The sequence below is a fragment of the Pterocles gutturalis genome, unplaced genomic scaffold (genome assembly GCF_000699245.1).
Source record: "Pterocles gutturalis isolate BGI_N339 unplaced genomic scaffold, ASM69924v1 scaffold5783, whole genome shotgun sequence".
NCBI lineage: Eukaryota > Metazoa > Chordata > Aves > Pterocliformes > Pteroclidae > Pterocles > Pterocles gutturalis.
Genome location: NW_010125420.1, coordinates 74716 through 99154, shown reverse-complemented (window position 1 = coordinate 99154; position 24439 = coordinate 74716). Strand labels below are relative to the sequence as shown.

Sequence of the window (24439 nt, the reverse complement as noted above, 5' to 3'; positions counted from 1 at the left end):
ATTATTTAATTTACCTTTGCTTTTCTGAAGCATTTTTCTGCCTAGCATTTATCATTTTGTTCCAATATTCTTCATGATAGAGGTGCTTTATCCACTTGGACTGTCTCTGGTGCATATTTAGTATTGCTCTCTGCTCTTTTAGCAAGTTGGCATCAGTCAGACAATGACACAGATTAAGCCTTGTTGAAATTACCCCCAAATAAAGCCTGGGCAAAGCTTTGGGTTTTTTGTCCTGTTTTTTGTTGGTTTTTTGTTTGTGGTTTTTTTTTTTTTTTTTTTTTTTTTTTGAGAACAATCGCTGCAGCAGAAAAGAGATTTTTGGCCAGTAGGTATTCTCAGGGTAGTTTCCAGGGTAGCTTCTGCTACCACCAAACTTCACCACCTTGAGGACTTAACTGTACATGGCCAAGATATGGAAGGCATCAGAGAATAGCATTCACAATGATAAATATCTGCTACTATACATAGTGGTAGAGATTCATCTGTTGGTGCTGCTAGAGCAAAAGAATGTAACATGGTTCTGGCTATCAATCAGTAAGAAAGCAGAAAGCTGTAAAAATGTTAAAAAGGTCTACTGCCTAGTATTTTCATATAGTCAAGCTCATATACAATAAATGAGATGATAATTACTTGGAAAACAAAACTATAACTACCAGGTGTACACTATTGCTTTACAGCTGCTCACCAGAAATAAAGAGGAGAAAAACGTTACTATATCCTTAATGTCTTGAAATACACACTTCATCTCGGATTGCACACACCCATCCCCCCACAGACAAACTATTTTATCAGTTTCCATATTTGAAGAGACTGGCCTGATTTTATTTTTTTTCTGCCTTTAAAAGGTAAGAAAATGCCAAGCTAAACTCTCGTACAGGTTGTTAAAAGTAACTTAGGGGGAGAGCATAATAGTAAGGAGAGTTTAATATTAGAAAATAATTAGACATGGCATGGTTAATAGTGTAGTTTAGTGAAATACTGTCAATCAGAGGTAAAATTGCCAATGCTGTAGTCAGTATAAACTGGGGGGAAGAAGGGGCAGGTGCGGAGAATGCCCCACGCAAAACCTGAAGCTTGTACAGTTTCCAAAACATGTTCATGTTACGATATATCAGAATTGAAAAAGTAAAAGCAGATGCATCATGAATGAAAGAGCTAAGGACCATTGGTGGGTCTGCAGCATTCATTCAGGATGTTTCATGAACACTTTTTAAATTGTAAGAAATTCAGTAAAAGTACCTAAAAATGGCGGTGGGGGATTTTAGGTTAGCTCAGAAATGAAATCCAGTAACTTTAGATGGCGTAACTGAACATGTTTAACCAACTGGAAACCATTTCAGGAACAAGGGGAGACATTTTGCCTCAGTACACAAAATGAAAGCCAGCAATTGTTGCCAATGGTGTGTGATGATGGGGGTACAAACCAAGGTCAGGAAAAAAACAATATATTAACGTTTGCCTCAAATTTCTATTGGGCAGTGTTTAGCATTCCACAATCTCAAACCAGCTGAAGAACAAAGTCATTAATTTTGGCATTCTCAGATGGAAAGTGCTAAGGATATGGCAGTTCTTCATTTGCAAGGAATTAATAGATGGGATAGAAAAAACACAGTATAACAGATTGCAATATAAAGCACTTTCTTATCTGTAACTTTGGTTCATCTGCAGAGAAGCAAACACCATGAGAAAAACTTAAATGTTAGGTAGAGAAAAGCCTCGTGAAATTTTGAATACATCCATTTGACCTTCTGTATGTGAGTTTTGGGGTTCCTGCCTGCCCCGCCCACTTGTTTAAACACCCCCCCCTCCCCCAGGTATATCATAGTAAAATTAAATCCAGACATTCTTCCCAACTGGGCTGTGGTACAGTGTCGCTGAAAACCAGGGGAATTGCTGCAGAACAGCCAAGGCCAATTCCTGCAAAGACCCCAAAGCTGCCATTGCTGCCTCTCCAGGGGCCTGGCCTTGGCGTTGCCGTTACGCTTAGGCCAAGGAACTTGCTAAGCACTAGAGGGAATTCTTGCCCCTCTTCTTCAGAGCACCCTATTAGCTCCTTCTTAAACAGATCAGTAGTATTACATCATACCGGTAGGCAGAAGAGTCTAGAAACGGGCTGAACTGGAAGACACGGTTAGAAGTTTAATGAAAAAGGGAAATCTTTCGCTGTAGACTGATCTTTAAAATGCTTTAGTTCATTAAATAGTATTTTAGCCTGAACGTGTTACTAAATACAATCCTGAATTTAAGGAAAAAAACCCCATATAAATGGTAGTAAAAGCAGTGAAGTGTACAGGCTTTTCTTGCCCACCCGTCATGATCTTCTCATCAACTTCTGATAGAAATTGGTGAACCCCAACTACTTTGTCCCATTTCTGAATAAACCTTGCCACACATCCGCAGTTCATCTGGACACAGAGCATCACTAACACTTCACCAAAAGTTAGTGCTTGCTCTTCACATGGCATTTAACCTAGTCTGACTTCCAAATTCCTCTCATAGATCGTAATAATTGTTTCAAGCAGTAATTTCTTTGAAAATGCAAGAAACAATTAGTTCCAGGGCATTAAATAATGTGTTAATTATTAAGCATGTATAACGTGTATATGTTTATACGTGTGCTAAATTAACATGTCAGAATCAATCCTATGTAACGTTGGCTCCTGAGCCTTTCCCTTACCACGTGCTGTGTGGTACTCACCTGTTGGTACTTGCTTGTTTTGTACAGGTTACTATTTTTTAAAACAGACAACCCTAAAGCGCTCCAAGGCCTACCGTACAAGTGAAATGAGCTGTAATCAAACAGTTCTGATACATTAATTCATTTTTAGGTCAGTCATCATTCATTACTACCTGCTACAAAAAAGAGAGGCTGTATTCAGCTCCCACTATCATAAAGCCAGAACACTGGATTTAGCAACTTCAGTTGTTTAGCACCTCGTTGTTTCCTTGCATCAGGCAAGCTTTATTCATTTCTGTCCCGTACACTGTCTTAACTGAATTTTGCAGAAGGACATGCAGCCTCTTTTGATGATTGGAAACCCCATCGCGTACTATGAAGTAGTTTGTTGCAACTTCTGTTAATGGATTAAAGTATTTAAAACAAATTAAATCATTAGTACACCAGTTTGTGATGTAAACAGTTTAATGAATATATAAAGCACATATAAAGCAAAAGATTAAAACAAAATTATTGTTACAACCACCATATAAAAATTTTTTTTACAAGCATACTGCTTGCACAGCAGATTTTACAAAACAGTATATCATCAGCAATGCCACTCCCTGAAAACTAAGACTTGGAAATAAAAATCACAGTAAGTATTTACTTAAATCACATCATATACTAGTCAGACTAGCATTGATTTAACTACTTTTCAAATTGGTGCTGTAGCATACATTAAAGCTTGCACAAGAAATGTGAATAGAGTTCAAGTACAAAAAGAAAAAAGATGCCTGAATATTCTGATGAATGTTTCCGTCCATGTTGTTATTTAAAACCGTGGTTACTAAACGTTTTGCCTGTGGATGTTTATCGCAACCCTTTTTTGTAGATCCCCATTACAGTGCCTGTTTCACTCCGGGGTGGGTTTGGAACTGCTGTTTCAGAAATGCTGACCCTAAACCCTGGTTCTGCTCAACTCGAGAAGAGCTTTGTTCAGCCCAATGCTCCTTATACCCTCCATCTGCTGTAGCAAGGGGAAGGGCTGTGTTCATTCCCTGCACCCAAACACTTCTGTATCGGGAAAGAAATACAGGAGCAAGGCTTCCCACAGGCAACAGGAGAATACTCAAGATTTCATACACAACTGAAGCAAAACATGAGAGAAAAGTCAATTTAATCTTTCACTAAGGCTGGCCTTGGCCTATTATTTACTGCCATTCACAATATTTTGGTCTGTTGCATGTGTGTTACAAATGTAGTTTACAGTTTAGTATGTTAATGCATAATGTTAAACCAGGAAAGTTTTTGTTTCACCTACTAAAATCCAAACTTTAGTAGAAAAAAAACAAAAGAATCACAAAAGCATGAACAGCTGTGTAACAGAAACAAAGGAGCACTCAGTGGATACTGAAGTTGAATACAGGCTAATATCTAGGAGGCACAAGAAGGATTTCATAATCTTAACAAACTTGCTTATATCATCATTGTTTAGATAAATATTCTATGAAGATTAGAAACGAAATAATTTATTTTTATACTACTGTCTTGCATGCTTTTTAAAATGTCTGCACCGCAGTTTCTTTCTGTCACTCTTTTCAAATCTTCTTAAATACAATTAGGTTTAGGCTCTGCACACCAATAGTTCTGTTTGGAATATTCTACCTTAAAAAAAAAATTCTTTAAAGTACAAAATTCAAGCTGGTTTTGAGTTTCAGTTACCTACAGTTCATGGGGCAGGGATTGAGGGAACAATGGCAAATGTGCATTTGCTGCTAGGGCAGGGATTGAGGGAACAATGGCAAATGCATTTGCTGCTGCTTAGAGAAGGAGTATTTCTGTACATTCTAGTATTTCTATTTTTATTTACTCCCATGGGACTCCCACGCACTCTTAATTTAACTTCAGAATTCCAGGGTAAGGGAGAACCTGCTCCATGGGAGAAAAGGAGGCCACAAAACAGTCCCTGCTTTGTTCCTACCCCACCTTTCCGTACACAATAGTGAATATTATTCATTAATGTACTTTTCAGCTATGGCTGCAAGATGAAAATGCCTCCACAAAGAATTTATAATGTGTTTTCCTTGAATGTCAGCCCTAAATCTGTATAAAGAACAATTGTTGTCTTTGCATTCCCATGCTTGCTGGTGTGGGTAGTTGAGTTACACACTCCCACTGGGGCACGGGCTGGTCGAAAAAAGAAGAGGGCAAGAAAGGCAGCTGCAGAATTGCTTTGAAATGCTTCAAAAATTAACCAGAAACGAGTGCACGCAAATAAACAGTGCAGCCCCAGGATTTTCAATTTCAAGCCTTTGAAAATCATCCTGTAAGGTGCTTTTCATGGTACCTTTTTACCAAAGACCTGTTTACTTAGTGGACTCTGGAAACCTGCCAAGGGACTTTATTCTATTTCAGCTCTTCCATGAACACCTTCAGCATGTACCACTACTCTGACACTCTACCAAATTCAGCTACAACTATTTTTAAGCACAAATGAGACTATTTGCCATCTAGATTGCCTCTGATAGACATGTATAAATAAATGACAACACAAGCCTTCCTTAATACAAGAAACCAAATGGCATTGATTCAAAGGCTTAAGTAAACAGCAGTTCAAACAACTGTCTGTGGCACTTGATCCATATTTTCTCCACTGAAACCCTCCTACAATAGAGCTTCCTAGGATGTGTTTTCATGCATCAGTATTATCGTTGTGTGAAATAGTGCTAGAGACACTTTGGCACTGCAAGTCCTAATGTGACTGACTTGCCAAGATAATAAAACTTCTCTGTGCTTCTAGCTGAAATCTGCAAGTCAGGACTCTGTAACACTATATGTAGTTTTTCTTAAAAAAAAATACTTCTGCTAGGTAAAAAATGTTAGAATCATCCATAATTCTGCACTGGTTTACAGACATTTAAGTGCCTCAAAATAGCAGTTCACTGAACAGCAACAGAGATAAGACAGATGGTATCCTGCCCTCTCATACATAATTACGTAGAGTGCTGTAGAGAATCATAGTGATCGTGTTCTCACTGAAGGATAAAATACAGAATCTGTACAACCTGCAGCCATTTTTTCAGTGACTTGGTTTGTTTTATTGCTGAGCAAGAATGTACATACTTCTGCATACTCTATATCCAGAATCTAAGTTTTTGGTATTGTTTCCTTGGTGTACAAAGAGCATTTCATATACTATTTTTCCATCGAGTAACACTGTACATGAATAAAACAGCAAGAGTTGAACTAGCCAAACAGGTTTGAGAAAATAGCAGTGTTGGGAACAGTCTCTGATATTTGCATTATCAGTAAGAAAAGTGGGTTTTTTTTCATTCTCATTGCAACTGCTTGTTGCATGTACGAACATCACATACCTACAGAAACAACTGTGTAATTGCTAAATCTTTGTCTTGAGTATTATAGTCCCCGGTTTGTAACTGTGAGAAACAGACCAAAATACACAGCTTGCTTCATACTGCCTGCCAAGCATGAGAAGCTTCTGGTTTTAAGTTTCTAGAGTATTTTTCATCCAGCAGTCTATACGTTACAAGTCTTCAGGGAAGGGTTATTATACATTGTGCTTCCAAATACGGAGCTGTGAAGTACACTGACGGCCTGTGGCTGTCATATGATCACAAATCATTTTTAAACCACCAGGTAGCATGTATCATGTCCCAGTGCAACACTGAGAGAGCCAATTTGGGAAAGCTGCCTGTGCTAACCCATCCTGGCAAGCATCACAGGTTAGAACTGCTGAAGAGACAGCACAAGTTGTCAAAGGTTATTGAAAAATTTGGGTCCAGCCAGCAACTATGAGCATTCCTTTTTTGCAACACACAACTTGAACAACTACATCAAACAATATATTCAGCTAAAACAAAGGTTTTACAGCCCTACAGTAGTTCCATTCAAATGCTTATGTAGTGCAGGAACACACAAACACAAGACTCTGCTTACCATTTATGTGGAAAAGGGAACAGTGAAAGTATCTTAAACTTTGCCACTTGAACAACAGGGAAGTAACAAGCTATCTGCATAATCTATGCAGATAAGGAGGAGGGTTAATCCAGGAAAAGGAAAGAATTCAAGTAATATCTTTTCATCAATTAATACACCTTGGTTTTCAATTCATAATGAAGACATTGTTTGTTACACAATTTCTAATATGAAATGCTTGGAATATAAAACTTCACTTCTTGCCAGAATAAAGCAGCTGGACTATTTTGTACACCTGGGATTCAGGATAATATCTGTCAAGCCATTTCCTAAGCAATGCTATCAACTAACCTTAAAACATGCTCTTGCGCAAGCAGGCTGAGAATCTGGCCACAGTTCTTTTTCTTTTTCTAACATCTATTTTTAAGTCTGTCCCTCAGTTAGTGACAAACTATCTGGAGATTGTCTTGCATTTAGTGCTCTCATCCAGCTCCATTTTGCAAATATTGAAGAACACCACACAAAAGCAGACCAAAGTTTCTCTAAATGGCACAGCATACAAATGCATACAATGCACCACATCAAACAATCATAAAAATTCCTGTCAATAATGTTTCTAGAGCCACCTGGATTTCTAATACTCCTTGTTATTACCCAGAATAGCTCCTCTTGTTTCCCAGATCTATGCCTTTTTTTTTGTTGTTTTCAGTTTAAAGCCAAGCATTAAATTACACATCTGCAAGTACCATCTTGCTGGCTAAGTCAACTCTTGCATTATAGCAGTTACACCTTCCTTCAGTCCCACCCTTCCTTTTTAATTGTACTTTGCTGTAGCTGTGCAGTTCTCTATTCCTCAGAGCTCACCTTGCCCGAGCCCCGCCGGGGAACGTGTCTTTCACCTCCAAAGAATCTGCCCAGCGAGTCAAGTAGACCCGAGTCTCTGTGCCTTGGAGATCCATGTCTAGCATGGTCTGTAATGCTCGCAGATGCCATTTTTGATCCGTGCCGGAAAGAGGAGCGTTTTTGTGAAGCCATCAAATCCGAATTCTCTGAAGCTGCTGCACTGTCCTCTTGGATGGTCTGTAGCTCGTCTGACTCCGAGGGCCGATCTTTGAAGGTGTTGTCTTCTCTTCCTGGGGCATCTCGGGAAAAGAGGCGGATCAAGTGGAGGCGACCAGTTGTGTCAGCTGGGTTGGCTTCGGGCCAGGCATTCTTCGGGTCTGCTGTGCCTTTGGAGTCTGTCACCGCTGGGCTCTTCGTGGAGGTCCCATTGTTCTGGTTCACATCTGCCTCTCCTGCAAACAACAAGGATGAGATATGAATACAGGCCTGTGAAAAACAGCCCTGGAACAATGCTGCTTTCTCTCCCTTGCCTTGAGATGCTCATTTCATACAAAACCCATAATATGTGCAGTTGTAATGAAACTATGTTCTCTACCAGCCTTTAAGAACATTAAGCTATCTTGGAACTGAAACTGGGATGATGTTCTCACACAAAATTAGCAGTAGTTCTAGGTGGTTTTATTTCAATTAAACATATTTGCAAACAGATCGAATAGGTTGTTCAAAAGCACAACTGAAACCAACTTCATTTATAAGGGAGGCTCCCTGATGAGGAGGCTTTCAGTTAAAATGTCTGAACAATCAGAATTCCAGTACTTTCCCTTGAGGACTGCAACTTTAAAATGTGACACTTTTCTCCAAAAGCTGGGGGAGGAGGGGGAAAATTAAAGCAACAGTGGAGGACTGTGCCTTCTCAACTGCATGTTCCCTCTCCACGATGTCAGAGCTTTTATACCTGAAGGTTTTGTCCCCATTTGGAATCCCTCACTGTAACTTCAATACCTATCAAACAAGTGTAATGAGGGGAGGTTTTTTTCCACTATTAAAATTGTCATCACTTCAAAAAAACCAGAAAACACTAAACTGCAATTTCTCCTTGGCCTTCGATTACTGTTTTTCTCCATGTATGATCCTGGCACTCGTCGTATGATGTCCTAGCTCTGATGCTGAAGGCCTAGAGCAAAACTTTCCAATTTGCATTTAGTGCTTGTGAGAATTGACAAAAAGAATTATCAGAAACTGATGAGCTTTTAGCCAAGAAAGCCGCCAAGACAGATCTCTGTGGTGCAAGTGGCAACAAGTCTGTTGCCTTTTCCACAGTTGTGTTCTGATACACACAGTAAAATATCAGAAAAGAATCAGTTGCAGCACACTTACCCATTAACCTGCGGATAGCTCCTTCTATCAATGACAAAAAGTTTATGGAGGTTTTTAATAGTCTGTATCATTATTCCTACTGTTCTAAAGGAAGCTGTATACACTGAGAAATACGTCTTATCTCCAAGGAACACCAGAAGAATATTAGTAGGTCACTGCTTGAGAAGCAGCCTTCAGAGCAGACACCTCCCACAGGCTCACTCTGTGACAGAAATGTTTTTTGGAGTTAACTGGGCTCAAAAGTTGAGGAAGTTACAGTTAGTCATATGTTACCTTTAGAGTCTTCTAATTACCTCATTAAATTCCCATTTGATTTGGTCCTTGTTGCTGTGGGAGGGATAGGATCTGGCAAATACTGTCAACATTTCAAAGTGCTCTGGGCTCAACTACTTTGCTGACTCACCAGAGCAATTTTAGACTTGACACAGCCATTTCATATGATTTTGCTGACCTACGGGGCACTAAAGAAACCTTTTCTCAGGCTGAGAATAATTGTGAAATAATTGTATGGATAACGACACCAGACAGTAATGATGGCTTCTGCAAATATATACCAATACTTAGGTTACAATTTGTTGCCATCAGTCTGGTACAACTTTTCATATAAAAACATAATGTGTAGTTTTGCTGTGCAGGTTTTTGTTTTTGTTTTTTTTCCTTCTGTGAAAACTACATAGGAAATCTTGGGGAACTTCAAGAAAATTTTCTTTGGTTAAAACACCTGAAAGTATTTCTTGGGAATACAATTATTTAACCAATGTTAACTGTCACTGAAGATCTCATCGTGGGCCGGGGGGAAGGAAAATATTTGCTGGCAACTTTGGGATTTTGGTTTTCCAGAAAAGATACTTTCAAACTCATTAGAAACTATGAAAGCACCCAAATGATTTTGTTAATCAAATGAAAGAGAAAGTAACATGGATATATGACACATTCTAAAACTGCAAAATGTTTTAAATAGCAACTCTAAGCCTAGATTCTATACCATAATACGAATCCATTCAAGAACAAAAAAAGAAAAACAAACAAAAGAGCTATTGTATTTAATTAAATGCATTAACAAAACACCAAAGCATCTGCATACTAATATTTTTTACAACAGTTGTTCTTTGTGTCACTGAATACGGGTATTGGTAAGCAACAAAGAAGGGTATTTGTGCCACAAAAGTAGCTTCTCTCAATGCATACGCAGTGAGCTATAAAGTATAAATCTTTCTGTATGCTTTACTTCAGTAATGAAAGCACACATTTAAGTTTTCCTCTAGATTCTCTGCATGCTTAATATTTAAAAATCAATAGCAGAGAGATATTGTTAATAGTTAAACTAACTAATCAAAGTCTTCAAGAGGATTGGAGAGACAGATCACTGTAATAATGGCTTGAGGATATCCAGAATTAATGGAGCATGTAAACATATGCTTATTAGTTCATTTAGAAACAAATATTTAGATGACTTCTATTAAAACCCATTATAAATGCTGTGCATATGATACTGATATTCTTTTTTTTGTTTCTCCCTACAAGATGAAGCTCTCTTGTTAGAACAGAGTACCCTTCTTGTACCATATCCCTTGTACAAGAGAAAGCTGCACAGGGAGGAAGAAGTCTTCAGGCATTTTTTTTTTCATTTAAACCCTTGCAAAATGGGTTAAAGAGTTAGTACAGCAGAAGGCATTGCCATAGGCATTACCAGAAGGCTATTAAAGTGTCACCTATTTACACTTAAGTGAATAAAGTCATTGAAAGCTGCACAAGTAAGAGCATGAGAAAAGCACATCCTCTCTCTAGCCCAAAGCAGCAGGAGGGAGCCAGACGCCACGCAGGGATTTGTCACACCAGCCGCGGCCAAGGACCACTCCCAAAGGCAATGCCACCTTTCCACGTCCCCTTGCTCTATGCAGCTCTGGAGCCTGCCACTGGCACAATTTTCCCTGTGCATGTTGGTGGTCAGAGTGAACAAAGCCATTTGTTGCCTGTATACACAGTGACTCCCAAAATGAAAGAATATAGATAGACCAAAAATTCTGAACAGTCTATTAATGAAACAAAATAGAAACTCCAAAGGTGCTTTCAATTAAACAATATTAAATCCAACCCCCCCATTGGCTTTAATAAGAGTTAGGCCACGTGTAAGTATTTTCAAAACCACTGTGCCTTAATGCTCAATTTGACATTATTAATAGTTTATCCCATTTCTTGAAAATCAACACTTTTACATAAGCCTCTAATTAGCTGGGACCTCTCAGCCCCATGGTTCAAACAATAGCTACTGACAAGACCACAGAAACCTGTTTTATACGAAGTACAACCTCTAATGGAGAGACCCTAGATACAAATATCCTTCTCCTGGGTCACTTTGTAGAGCTGCTCTGTGATAGTCCCTTTTTGTGTATAGAGAAGTCTGTAGCCTTCTTCCATACAGAAGACAACCTGGAAAGAGGTTGTTAAGATAAGAGTTTTAATGTGTCAATGTTAAAAAAAAAAAAAATAATATTACAAGTTTTTCACCTCCTCCTACCCCTTTCCAGTCTTGCTTTCTTGCAGATACTTGTAATTCCTCTCACATTCTTATTTCTGCTCCCTGTACAAATGCTGTAAAATAAATGAGGAAAATGAAGCTGATAAAAGCTGAAGTATATTCCCCTACTTTGGCTTCTCAAGAGAGGCTTAGTTCAACAGTCACAGCACATTGCAAATATTGATTGTAATAATGCATGACAGCATCTTAAATATTTGTATGAAATCTTAAGAATTAAGTATTATTCACTCATTACAAACACCAGAAAGTACATTAATCAAATTTATAACACTGAATATTTAATATATTTTATCCTAACTACAGATTGCTGTGACTGATTACTAATTTCCTTTTTCTTGGCCTTCTTTTCTCAGGGTATGAAGATGCAAATTATTTTCACTTAATTTAGGGACCTTGTGAATCAATTTTTCATTTTAGCTTAAGTAATGTATATTTATAAAGCAGTGCTCTCTTGTATATGAAATATAATGTCCACTTCAAATGTATTTATCCTCTTCTACTTTTTTGGTCCTGTCTCTTCTATAAGACGAGAACTGAATAGTTGAACGTAATGCAGTACGGTTCTCAATTCTGAGACAACTATACTTCAGTATGTTTATTGAAATGCTGATACTAAAATATTAAGTAAAACATCTGGAATTTTGTACTGATTTACCTGGTTTAGTCACTTGAATAAAAGAAATTTATACCTAAAATTTACTCAGCTTTGTAACACCTAAGCTTTCAAGATCTTCAGTAAGCTGTAGTGCTAAGGCATATGTGTAATGTATCAGTAATAGTTTGCCTTGCATTATTTAAGAGGCTGAAAACCACTATTCTGGCACACATGGCTTTTAGTAACATTCATGGTAATGTCTGGACATTTGAAAGAATGAAAAGGACAGAAAAAGCATGTCCATCATCACTACATATGAGCTGCAGTTGAGGATATCTGTGTTCCAACTCTGTGTTAACTGTTTCCAAACATTTTGCCTTTCTTTTTTATGCAGTTAAGTTCTCTAGAAAAAGGACCTTAAGGAATTATTTTGCAGGAAGTATAGCATAAAGCATCCCTGGGAGCCCTGATTCAACTCTGGCTTTGGATACTGTCATAAAGTTGCACACTTCCATTTTTCCTGCACTATCACACACCTCGCTTCAAACGCTTAGCGTTCTTGAGTAGATGTGACAGTGGAGCTTTGGGTGCGCATGTAAATGAAGAGTCTGAACATGCAGCAGTAATTACATACTGTGACCTACTACAAAAGCCAAGATCAAACAAAAATCAGGCCAATTTAACAATTTCCTTGTAAAAAGGAACCAACTATTTGTTGCTCATCTGTATCAAGTATCAAAGGCAAGCGTAGCAAAACCTGTTCATCCTGCTGACTAGTGCAGGTCATCTGTCAGAAACAGCAAGGCCAGTTCTGGCTTCCAGAGGCGACACCGAGGAGCCCTGCGCAGCTTAGCATGCCGTGGGAGCACCCAGTGATCAGACTAAAAGGAGAAAAGGGGATGAGAGAATGGTGCAAACCAGTAAACCGGTGCAGAGAAAGGTTCAGTGAAAAAGGCTCCGGACTTCCTGGTCATTTTGCTGAGTGGCTTCAGAAAATACAGGAGATATCCGATCAAAATGCTTGAGGCAGTTCCACTCTCTCGCTTGGGCACCAGTGAGAGGTACAATCCAGCTCCTGGTCTGGACTTTTACTGCAGCGCAGCTTGCAGCAGAAGGGAGTCTCTACAGCCATTAGGCTTCACTACAGAAGTACTTGGGGAGAGGGAGGAAAGAATTGTGTCTGCACTGTTAAATCAGAACTGCAAAGCTTGATTTATCCTCATTATGCAGTCACTGCAGACAAAAAATGGCTCTCAGCCTAACTTCACTAATATGGTTAGAAGGCAGTATGCCATCAGACATTTCACTTCACAGATCTAATTACTGGATTTGTCTGATGGTTGTCAAACTGTTGGAAATAAATTCTGAACAAATATTTCTGTTTGGAATAGATGGTATGCAGCATAAACAATTTGTCATACCTCTGAACACAACTAGAACCAATCTGCTAGTGCATTTAGCCTTTACACAAACATTTTTCCCATTTTCTAGCAGAATGAATGCAGAGAAAAATGCCCCTGTGTCTCATAATACAGATTCGCATGAGTTTAACACTCCTTCTGCAGTCAGGCAAGAGATCTCTTCCATTACAGCTCACTCTCCTCCCTCCCTCCATGCCAAAGCTTATCATTTTTAGGGAAAAAATTACACCCAAAGGCAATTTTTCTCTATAGCTTCAGAGAAACTGAAGGAATAGTATTTTTCTGCACAAGAAACTCAGCTTTTCCTGCGGGCTAATCAAATCTCCACAATTGAGAAGCCATCCACTAAGCATAACATGCACCCCTTTGACTTTCCTCCCTCACTGCACACATTAAACATTATAGAGCACATGAAGCTCTTGCCAGACAGGAACGAAAGGCTGTGAAGGTGTTTCAATTCCATTGATTAGTTGAGTACACTTCTACACTGATCTGATGAAGCAGTGAATAAGGAGTCTGTTGTGGCAGTTTTCCTTATAATAAACCTTAGGACTGAAAATACAGTAAAAAAGGAGAAAACCCCACCTGGCTCAGTATTGACTCATAAATACCTGTCACTACAGAGTTGTATTTACTTCTACTGAACTAAGTTGAATAAAAGACCAAGTTTAATCCTGTACTACATCTTGGGGCAATAAAGATCAGTGGCTAAGCCTGCTGAAAAGGACTGCACTGCTGTTGGTAAAGGCCCAACACATTTTTAGAGCTGACACTTAGACTGCATTGCTGTAGCCAGATGAATGAAACTTCCACTTAAAATTTAACAAGAGGAGCCTGAAAAATGTTCCTTTCCCCGAATTCCTGATGCCTTGTGGAATACCAGTTCTTAGCTGTTCTCTGCAGGCAGCATTATGCCCCCTTAGAGCCACTGCTGGACTGAAAACCAATAGGTCAGATAAGATCTCTTCAATACAGACCTTCACTAATTGCTAAATCTTGACATAGTTGCTTTCAGACTCATGAAAGATCTCATCTCTCCAAGGCCTCCGTGGCCCTCTCCCGCTGAAGAGCAGTCACTGAGGAAGCAGAGCTTGACCCTGCAGCAGAGCTTGCATGAGAATACCAAAAGGTTTTGGTGGGGAGAAGGGAACTGCCCATCACATCCTATTATGGAGATAGCTGTCTTTGCACGTTTACGAGGAGAAAGGAGTGACAGTATGTCCATATTATTTATGCTCATATTTTGAAGGAAATAAATACTGGATTCACTCAGATAGAATAGGAATATGCACTTTTCAGAATAAAACTGTGCTGTAGGAAAAAAATGAAAATTTCATAGGAGAATGACAATTCTTTCAGACACTAATCACTACAGTAGGAAAAAATAAGTGCAATTCCTCTCACTTCATTTCTGACACCAACCTAAAATGTATTCCAGATTTGCTGAAATAAAACCTCAAACATTTGACATACTTTGGCATCAATTCACAAATAGCTGTTTTACTAAGTAAGAGACCCCGTAAAATCTCTCTTGAAATGACCAGGAACCTTCTTTCTAAGGGCCCAGTCAATGAAAAACTTGCTGGCTGCCAAAGGTGTCTGTAACACTGTCACTGTTCTTTTGACACTGGGATAAATAAACCAGCCAGGCTGATACGACAGTTTCTTCTCAGTTCCCTCAGCGCACAAGACAGTAGGTCTTCTTGTCATCCTGAGATGTTCCATTTTCAGGACTTCCCCCAGCTACGTTAAAGGTAATTCTCAGAGCTCAGGAAGTAGAGCTGGAAAAAATCTACCTGTGATGTACTTTATCCTACAGGTTGCCAATATGAGAGAGGTGATCCGTCAGAAACGTTCTTTACGACATACAGTCACTGTTGATCTGCATAAGGATAATCAAAATCATCAACTCCCTGCTTGGGGGACAAGAAAGGACATTTAGATTTTAAGTACTAGGCCTAGTGTATGCATTGTTTGTACAAGCAGTACCAGTTTGCATGGGTCCCACAAAATCTGGTTAAAATAAATACACTTCTTTCAATATGGTGGCCACTATTTCCAGGTCATATTTATAATGAGGCAAACTGTAGAATTATATGCAACACAACTAGTAAATTATGTCCCTTAACAGCAAATCTTACCTGCTTTCCTGAGTTTGCCTCTTTCACTTCAGGGACCCAATGCTTAAAAACTAGATGATGAACACAACATAGAAGTCAATACACATTTACTTCATCTATAGAAGTAGAGCTGGATTATGGAGTGATAACCAGTAAGAAGTATTCATTTTGCAAGTTCACTAGGGTAACCAACAGCTTGGGTTTTTTTTTCTTTCCCCTAAATTTTCCTAGACTTCATTGTCCCAGACAAAGTGTTTAATATGTAACTGTGAACTGTTGCTTGTTACACAAGTACTGGTTTCATGATCAAGGCATCCCTTAAGCATCGTTCCACAGGAAAGTTAACAAAGGTGTACTTGTCCCTTAACATCCTTTGGAAAAAGGATCCCTGTAACAGTTGATACTGGTGCTGTGGAGGATTGTTGCTGTAGTATCTCTTTTGGTGGGGTAACTATACTGACTTTTTCAACTTACCTGGTAAAACCACGACACAACCAATCAACGACCAGGTGAAAACACGTAAGAATGTGACATCTAGCTGGTGTGGTGACACTATAAACATGCCTAAGTCTTACCTCGTGAATTAGCAAATAGCACATAATTTTTAGCTTTAATGACAATTTTATGATTTGAGAGGGCTGGTTTTATGAAACAAATAGAAAATAAAAAATACACTGTATATTTATTACAGCTTGTGTTCAGCATTGTTGTTCCACTGAAGGCAAATAAGTTTTACAGTATCACTGGGTAAAAAGTAGTAACAGCATCCGAGTCAGAGATTTTTTTATATACTATCACCACAGGTCATCTTGCAAGAAAACTCTTCTGTATTGTCAAGCTTTTCACCAAGGCACACACAACTCCTAGCATTTGCACGTCAGACATGAAAACACTTGCAGTCTGTGCAGTAAGAACCCGATGTTGTAGTCCATGCCCAAAGTCTGGATTTAACAGGAAGCGCGTGTGGTTACTGTGGGCTGAAATGTGTTAACATCTGATTCCTTACTGTGAAGGGCTGCTCTCCAAGAGCCAGGTTTTAAACCTGATGGAGGAAAAATGTCATACCTTCCTCAAACTTGTACACCCTGTATTATTAATGTCTTTAAGCATCCTCTTTCCTCACTGTTCTTACTGAAGAAATGTCGCCCTTCACACAAATACTTGATTAAAGTAGCAAAATGAGTAATGGCAGCAGCTAAAATAGCCATGTTCATTCAGGCCATGTCAAAGGAAAGATATCAAAGCAAGCCAGTCAGCAATGTGTTTCAAACCATAGGAACTGTAGCAGCAATTGCATACCAACTCTGGATTCTCCTGTTACAGGTGACACTGAAGCTTAAAACCAGAGGTACAACAGACCTTGTTTTCTTAAACCTACTCTGAAAGTCACACCAGATTCAATATGCAAGAAATTAGCTGGGGGGCTTAAGTTACACATTGTCTGTCATTGCACTGAGCTTAATTTCTTCCTTTTCCCCTGTTCTAATAAGGTTTTATAGTACAGGCTATATATGTATTTCTGCAATTCAGTGCAGCATCTTTGTAAGAAATTACCAGTTACTCCTAACTTTTGAGATCCTGCAGAAAAAAAAAGTTTTCTACTGAGCCATCTGCTGCCTCTGCCTAACTGCACTGACCAGCCAGGTGTAAAACAAGCCACCTATTTAGGAATACACAAAACAAACCACAGCAAAAAGAAAATAGCTCTGGACTTTGTTATTTGCCTCACAGCTGTGTGAAGGTGTTGTATGCTTGTGAGCATATTTAAGTAAAGAAATATGCAAGTAAAGAGAGGCATCCAAAAAAGTTTAAAATAGTCCCTGTGAGAAAACAATTTTTGATCTCAAGATTGTAACTAAAACCAATCCACTCGACTGCACAAACTGCCTTGCACTCCGCATGTTTTCACAGAGTTGTGCACTTGGTTATCTGTGCCCCTGTTTTACAATGAAGAGCTGAAACGAAGCCCACACGGTGGCCTACCATTGCAGAGGAATGCAGCAGTGTAGGCCTGGCTCGCAGCCTCTCTCTCTTGTTTTCCAGAACTTCTGGCATTGCCTCCATTTGCTGAGGGTTACAAAGAAGACTACAGAAAACAAAAAAGCCTGTGGCTGAAACCAGTGGGACTTGCTATGGCAGAAATTTGGAATCTATGAGAAGCATGTGGCAATTCTCCACACAGCCCGCAGAGAGTTTTTTAAAAACTTAACATTTTATCCACCCACCAGTTTCAAAGAAAAAAAGTTCCTTTGTGTTACTAGAAAACTAGGTTTGTTTTTATCTAAAGTATCTCACAAAGGATCCTCCCACAGCGAAGTGATCTGGGGCATCTTTTGTCACGAACAATTTCATGCACTTAAAAGAGGAAAAATTAAATCACCTCTTTGATCCATCAGTGTTTGTATTCTTTAAAAAATGGGCAACTGACTAGTATTAAACAAAGATTGCTTCATTATTCATCTTTTCTGCTACAGTCACACTGAGACTGAATAATCATTAGGTTGCAAAAACTGTACATATCCCACCTCCTCCCAAATTAATAGCACAACAAAATGACTAGTGCTTACACCAGATTTCACAAGAACTTACACTATCTTCTGTATTTTCCACATCAGTTATGTTTTTCTGAAAAATAACCTATTCCTGTCAGTGCAATTGAATACACACTATTACAGTTAGACTTCTTCCATAACACCATAGAGAAACAGAGCCTTAAAATCATCAGAAAAAGAAATGCTGGTGAAATGAGTGAGGCAAGGACAGTGACTGAACCAGCTGGTTCAAAGGAAGTTGTTCAGGGCATGATAAGCAGCACAATAAAATACCTGTAGAATATTTTCTGTTAAAACCCATCATGTAGCCTCTCCAAAAGAGGGCTTGATAACATTGCTGTTTTTTCTTGACCAGGGGTTAAGCGTCTGAGTGGCAGATTATTATTTAGGAAGTATAAACTGCAGAATAAAATACAGTTATAGCAAACTAAGGAAGTATGCTAACTTTAAGAAACACACTTTGACTGTGACTACAGGCAAACTACTTACAGCATGAGACTACAAACCCCTATTTATATGAACTGCATTTTAGTCCTACAGAATAATACCATTCACGTGTGTTAAGTTTTCCTGAGACCAACTACCTAAACTTAACCCCAACAAAACACTTCACAGCAGTGAATATACCCTAAAGTACTGTACATTAGGTCTTCATATGTTGAAAATAAAATTAAAAAAAAAAAAAAAAGGAGAGAACATGAATGCTTGTAACTCCCCCCAAAAATAATGCACTGATTTGCTGGTTTTGGGACATAACTTCAAAGTTTGATTTCCAAGATAGCTTTTTACAGAGCAGGTGCAGGGAGAAAGCAAATTCCAGTAACGTCAGTCCTAGAGAGAGCAGTGCACAATGCAAGCTGGGTATTTGGTAGCTGTGAACAACCTGCAGGATACTGTAATCAATACGCTTGAAAATTTCACGCATCTTCAAGTATACATTGATGTATCTCTGGATTTCTCCATTTTTCCCTGTTAACTCATTCTGAACTGAAGCCTTAAATAGCCCACTTGATCTCAGGGAGTCACCATTGTTACAGAATTCACAGTGAGGGGAGTTACTTTGGTAGTTTTTAAAAGAGAGCTTTTTCCATAAAATTCCAAGATACACTACAGTCCTTAAAATGACATATTCAGAGCACGAAGTACATATTTGCTAACATTTCTAAAAATATCTGAAATACCCAGCCACAAATAAGGCAGCAGACCATTTCCCATTGTGTTGCACTCTTGCACATGTAAAACAAAATTTGAGATCTGGGTCTACATAAGTTGACAAAGAATACTCAAAAAAAGCCAGAAAGGGGCTGTAGGGATGTTCATGGCTGCCTAAATTGCAGTTCTTTACAGTCAGAACAAGTCCATAGCTGTTAACACTGTATAAGTCTGACATTATCCTCACTTTGGAATTAATTTTCACCTTGCATCTGTGGTGAAAGATCAGAGAAGCAAAAGACAGCAGAGCAGCAGTTTCTTCCAGTTGCAGAGTTTGCTCATAGAGCTTGTCACATCTCAGAAACTGGTGGCTTACTCTCAAAAGATGTAAGCACCTCTGTGCCTCGTAGGAGGCAGAAGCCCAGGTGGTGACCCCCACCTCCCACCCACTCTGCCCACCATGCCAACAGTGAGAGCATCTCCCTGCCCCATGGGGATGCAGAGGTCCATGTTGTGACCCGCATCTCCAGCTATGTCCAGGAGGTAGAAGATGTGAATACCTCCATGTCCTGGGGCAATGCAATGATCATGTTGTGTCTTGCACCTCCAGCTGGACCCAAGACATTAGCAGTGGAAGAAGCTCACACCTCTGTAGGGACAAGAGCCACATCACAAGCTGCATCCATAAGGTGAAGGACATGAGCACCTGTGTTCCCTTTGGGGAATCAGAGGACCAGGTCATGAGCTGCACCTCCAGTTCAAGATGCCGACAATGAGAGAAGATCCCTGTCTGATATGGACACTGTGTGTAGCAGTCACCTGCAGCTCCAGCTCTGCCTTTGGTATGGATAGTGAGAAAGTAATTCTGCCTGAAAGATCAGCATCTAACTGCTAGTTTTAAAACCAGTAAATGCTTCACAGATGTGTCACTTCAGGGATGCTCAGCATTTCATATTTTTGTTTTTGTCTGCCTGACAATGCTTACTCTAAACAGATTTTTTAAATGTATTCATATACTATATGGGGTTCTAGAGAGTCAGTCAAAATGGTCACTCTGAAGATAAACTCAGAGGACAAATTCCACACACCATATCCAAAGTCATGTACAGAAACCACACACACCTGAGCGCATTTATGACAAGGATGCTGCTGGGGCACAGACTCCCAAGGCTGTGTTTGACCAGTCTTGCAGTTTGAAGTCTCTCAAATACATGCAGGCCCTGGCACAAGGAGAACAGCACCCAAGGATGATGCATCCCGTTGACTACCAAGAAGGGAGGGAACAGGATTTCTGCCACCTTTCTCTGTCTTGCTTGTCAAAACTGCTTTGTCTGGGAGCTGCATAATGGAGTATGTCAGCACAGACCTAGGAGCAGAGCCATGTAACTGCTGTGGCAAAACAAGTGGAGGGTATAAAAATACTGTAATACATGCAATAAAGTGGGTAGTTTGTTAAAACTATTGGCAAAAATTATTTCAAGGCCTTTGTATTTTTATAATCTATACAATTAAAAACCCAAGAGTTTTAGAGGTATTTTGGATCATACAGCAATGGTAAACTATTCAGAGCCTTCTTGATGAAGTGTTGTCAAGAAATTGATATCCAAAGAAAATAATTTTCAGAAGGAAACTCAAACATACACCTGAACAATTGATAGATTTGATTAAAATGTCTGCCTGCCTGAAAAAAAAAAAAAAAAAAAAAAAAAAAAGGACATTTTAGAAGGAAACCTTATCTCCAGAACTTGTCAGAGGGTTTACAGGAGGCAATATCTTCTTCATAATAGCCTTGAGTGGAGTCCTAAAACCAGAATAAAGAATACTTGAAACCAAGCAGGAAGTTCTAGCAAATGCAACAATAAATACAAAGGGCTAAAGCTGTCTGCACTGACTGAATTCACACTCAGTCTTACAGCAGAGAGATTATTCCACAGCAAGAACATAAAATATTGGCAGAGAGCTCAGAATATGATGTTAAGAAGAAAGATATCAGAAAGAAAAAGATGAGTGTTTCTCAGGCATTTAGAGCTAGGATACAAATCACCTTGTCTGTGTATTCTACAAGCAATGTCCAGCACTTAGCAGGGAATAAAGAAACATGTTACAAGAAGTCACATGGAAAGACCATACACCCCACAGCAAACCACAGAATTCACAGCCTTGGATGTCTGGATGTAAGTCTTCAACCCTGAAGGAAAGGACAGTATTTGCCCTTTCAATCTGTCACACCATCCTGCTGCTCTTCCATGCCAAGCACCCTCTCCTTCTCTGCCCCCCACCCACCAGTTGTCAGTCCTTCCTCCCACCGCCTCTTCACTAGGTTGTCCAAACCACTCTGCTGTGCCATCTATCCCATGCCTACAAGCTCCACCTCTGCAGACAGGGCAATCCCTCGCCACACTGCTGCAGGCTATAGCAGGCTTCTGGACCAAATTCCAGATTGTCTCTGCACAGCCATTCACCTTTGAAATCTCTCCTGGTCATAAAGCCAACCTGTCCATACCAGTCAGAGCTGTCAGAAGCTAGTACAAGCAGACAACACAAACTCACTTCTAAATCAACTAGAAGAGTCACAGGATTAAAGCACTACCTCTCCTAACTTACGCTGTCAAACGCTTAAAACCCATGTACATCTTACAATACTGGGAGTTAACACTAAATATCTAAATCCAAAGGGTTCTCACTTGGAAAAGAAGTATTGCATGGGCTTTTGACCTTTCTCAAGTCCTTCTGCTGCTCTGCATTGTTGATATTTGTCTACCTTAAGTAAGAGCTTTCAAAGTTGTTTCACAATACATTTCACAAACACCTCAGCATCTGCCCACAGTTCTCTTATCCAACCTTAAGTGCTGCTTGGTTGGTGCCACAGATTGATACAATTTTAGAAGTTTGTCTCTTCTGCACTGAAAGAAGAAATACGTAATTTCTCATTCTTCCCAGAGGAATTTACATGGCTGTGCTAACACAAAGATCATACAGTGATGCCTCCTCCGTGTCCCAATTACAAATAATTTTCTCCCCATTTCATTTTACAAGCTCATCTATACAGGTAGTCCATGAAAGGAAAACAAAATATTTCTATATTGGCTGAAGGAGGGTGCAAAATTACAAGATTTCCAAAGTAGCCTGGAACATTGGTATCATTTGAGCAACATGAAATCTCACATTTCTAAAAGACGTATTTGCATGGTGTTTGCTAGACTGAGAACAAGCATGCTCTGCCCAAGCATCAAAGTCCTCTTGTTTGCCATGTACTTGAGGCCAACTGCAAGTTGTACAGCTTTTCTAAGACATGACAAGCAGTTCAACCGGAAGAGATCCCGACAACTAGCTGAAGTGCTAACGTGGTTTCCTTTTGGCAGCAAAATACAAAGTAGTCAAGCTTTAAGTCTCATAGCACGCCTAATGCGGACAAAAGTGTGGTGCACAGACTTATTGCAGGTTCTTTCCACGGATTAATTTCCAGCACACAGCATGGATAATCACTAACTCCTCAATATTTTTCTGCTAGAATACCAAAGGAAAACTAGATTAATTTAGCACAGAGGTGGTAATCATCTTTTACCACTTTTAAATCTCTAGGTGCACTTCAGCTACTATTCTTTGCTAGAATTATTTGTAAATCTAGTGCATGACTGAATTATACACTGTAAAGTATCAATAAGCACAGCACAATTTTATAACATACTACTTATATGCAAATTTTAGGTACTTTTTGCATACTACCTGAAAGCAGAAAAATTAAAATTCCCTACCCCTCTCACCTTCCCATGTTCATTTCTGCTTATTTCAAGGTCCGGATGGTAGATATTTTTTAAATAAGTCTTCTGTTCTCAACTCTGCTTGCAGAAATGGTCACCTTTCACCTTACTGTAGAACTTTATCCTGATATCAAACTTTATTCCATACATACAGGGACAAGTTTCAATCTCTTCTCCTTCACGCCAGTATACTACAGACCAGCATGGTTGAACATAAAAGCCACAGGCTATCACAGACCAATCTTTGTACTAAGCATACAGTCGTTCTTCAGCAGACAAGTTGATTTCATTTATCTCACTTCTTTTGCCTTATCTGCTTATTGTTTTGTCTAAGACATGTAAAATCAAGTCTTCAAAATAGTCCATGTTTCCCTTTGCTGAATTCACAGGTATAAACCTGCATATGAGGAAAATTTAACAAATTCAATTGAATTTATATGATTTCTTCATGCAAACTGGCAATTGCTGACAATTCATAAATTTTCAAGATAACCACTAGTTAGAAAATGCTCACACAAATGCTTTGCTTCCTCTCTGCAAAATTAAACCTCTCCAACCTCCAACAAGTACTAAAAAGTTTCCAATTGTCAATTTTGCACGTTGCTTCACCTTTGAAAGAAACATTTCTTAGTGTTAGTCCTATATTCCCCTACCCCAGAATGCACACTATAGCAATGAATGTACAGAGACCAGTCTATATATACGCATTACAACAGACTGAGGCAAGCTTAGCATAGAGAAAAGCATTTATTGTGCTTACCACCATATTTACTATGGTAAGTGGCAATGATGGTAATGTCAATTATCATCCCCATCAATGCAGCCAGAAAAGTCTGTCAAATGAAAACAAAATTCCTGGTAGAATAACTAAAGCACATTAAAAGGGAAACAGTTTGTATAAATTAGTGCTATATCAGAAGAAATAAATCAAGTCTCAGGAAAAATCTGAATCTTGTAGTAGACTTACGAGTTGGCAAAATCACAAGGTAATGGGTCCTAGCAGCATATCCAGGGAGCTCAACAAACTCTGTGGCACTGTGGTCTCTATCAAAAACTACCAAATTTTACACAATTAATCTCTTTTAATTAAAGACATATATTGGATTTTACCTGGGATACAGTATGCTCTTAGTCAGAAAAAAAACCCAGGAAATTATTAGGAAATACCAAAGCTGTTGAAGTAAATCTAGACATCCAACAGAAGCACATTTCTGCCTCTGAGCTAATAATCTGTCAGAACAGCATTTTAGATTTCTGCTTAAATATTTTAGTATCTAGCCTCAGCTATTCTAGGTTTTTAGAAACTCCATCCCACTCTCCATCATTACAAGCCACGTTATACACTTCTAAATATATTAACAAACCTGTTCTCATCTAGATTAGGTCACATTAGACATATTTTCTACACACCAACAAGTAATTGATATTAGATTATAAATAATAAGGGTTTTTTTCTAGAGAAAAAAAAAAAAACAACCCAGCAC

At 39.0% G+C, this 24439-nt stretch overlaps 1 protein-coding gene across 3 annotated transcripts in view; it reads right to left on the bottom strand.

Annotated features, from left to right (window-relative positions):
• The window catches only part of MBP (myelin basic protein), an 83273-nt gene that overhangs the window by 11004 nt on the left and 47830 nt on the right, over positions 1 to 24439 (bottom strand). The window contains exon 1 of one of the 3 annotated variants that reach the window (XM_010078556.1): positions 7460 to 7719. In XM_010078556.1, coding sequence (XP_010076858.1) covers positions 7460 to 7630 — 171 coding nt within the window. In that variant the 5' untranslated portion in view covers positions 7631 to 7719. Of the gene's footprint in view, positions 1 to 7296; positions 7891 to 24439 lie in introns of those variants that run through there. The other 2 variants (XM_010078557.1, XM_010078555.1) reach the window with 2 other exon arrangements.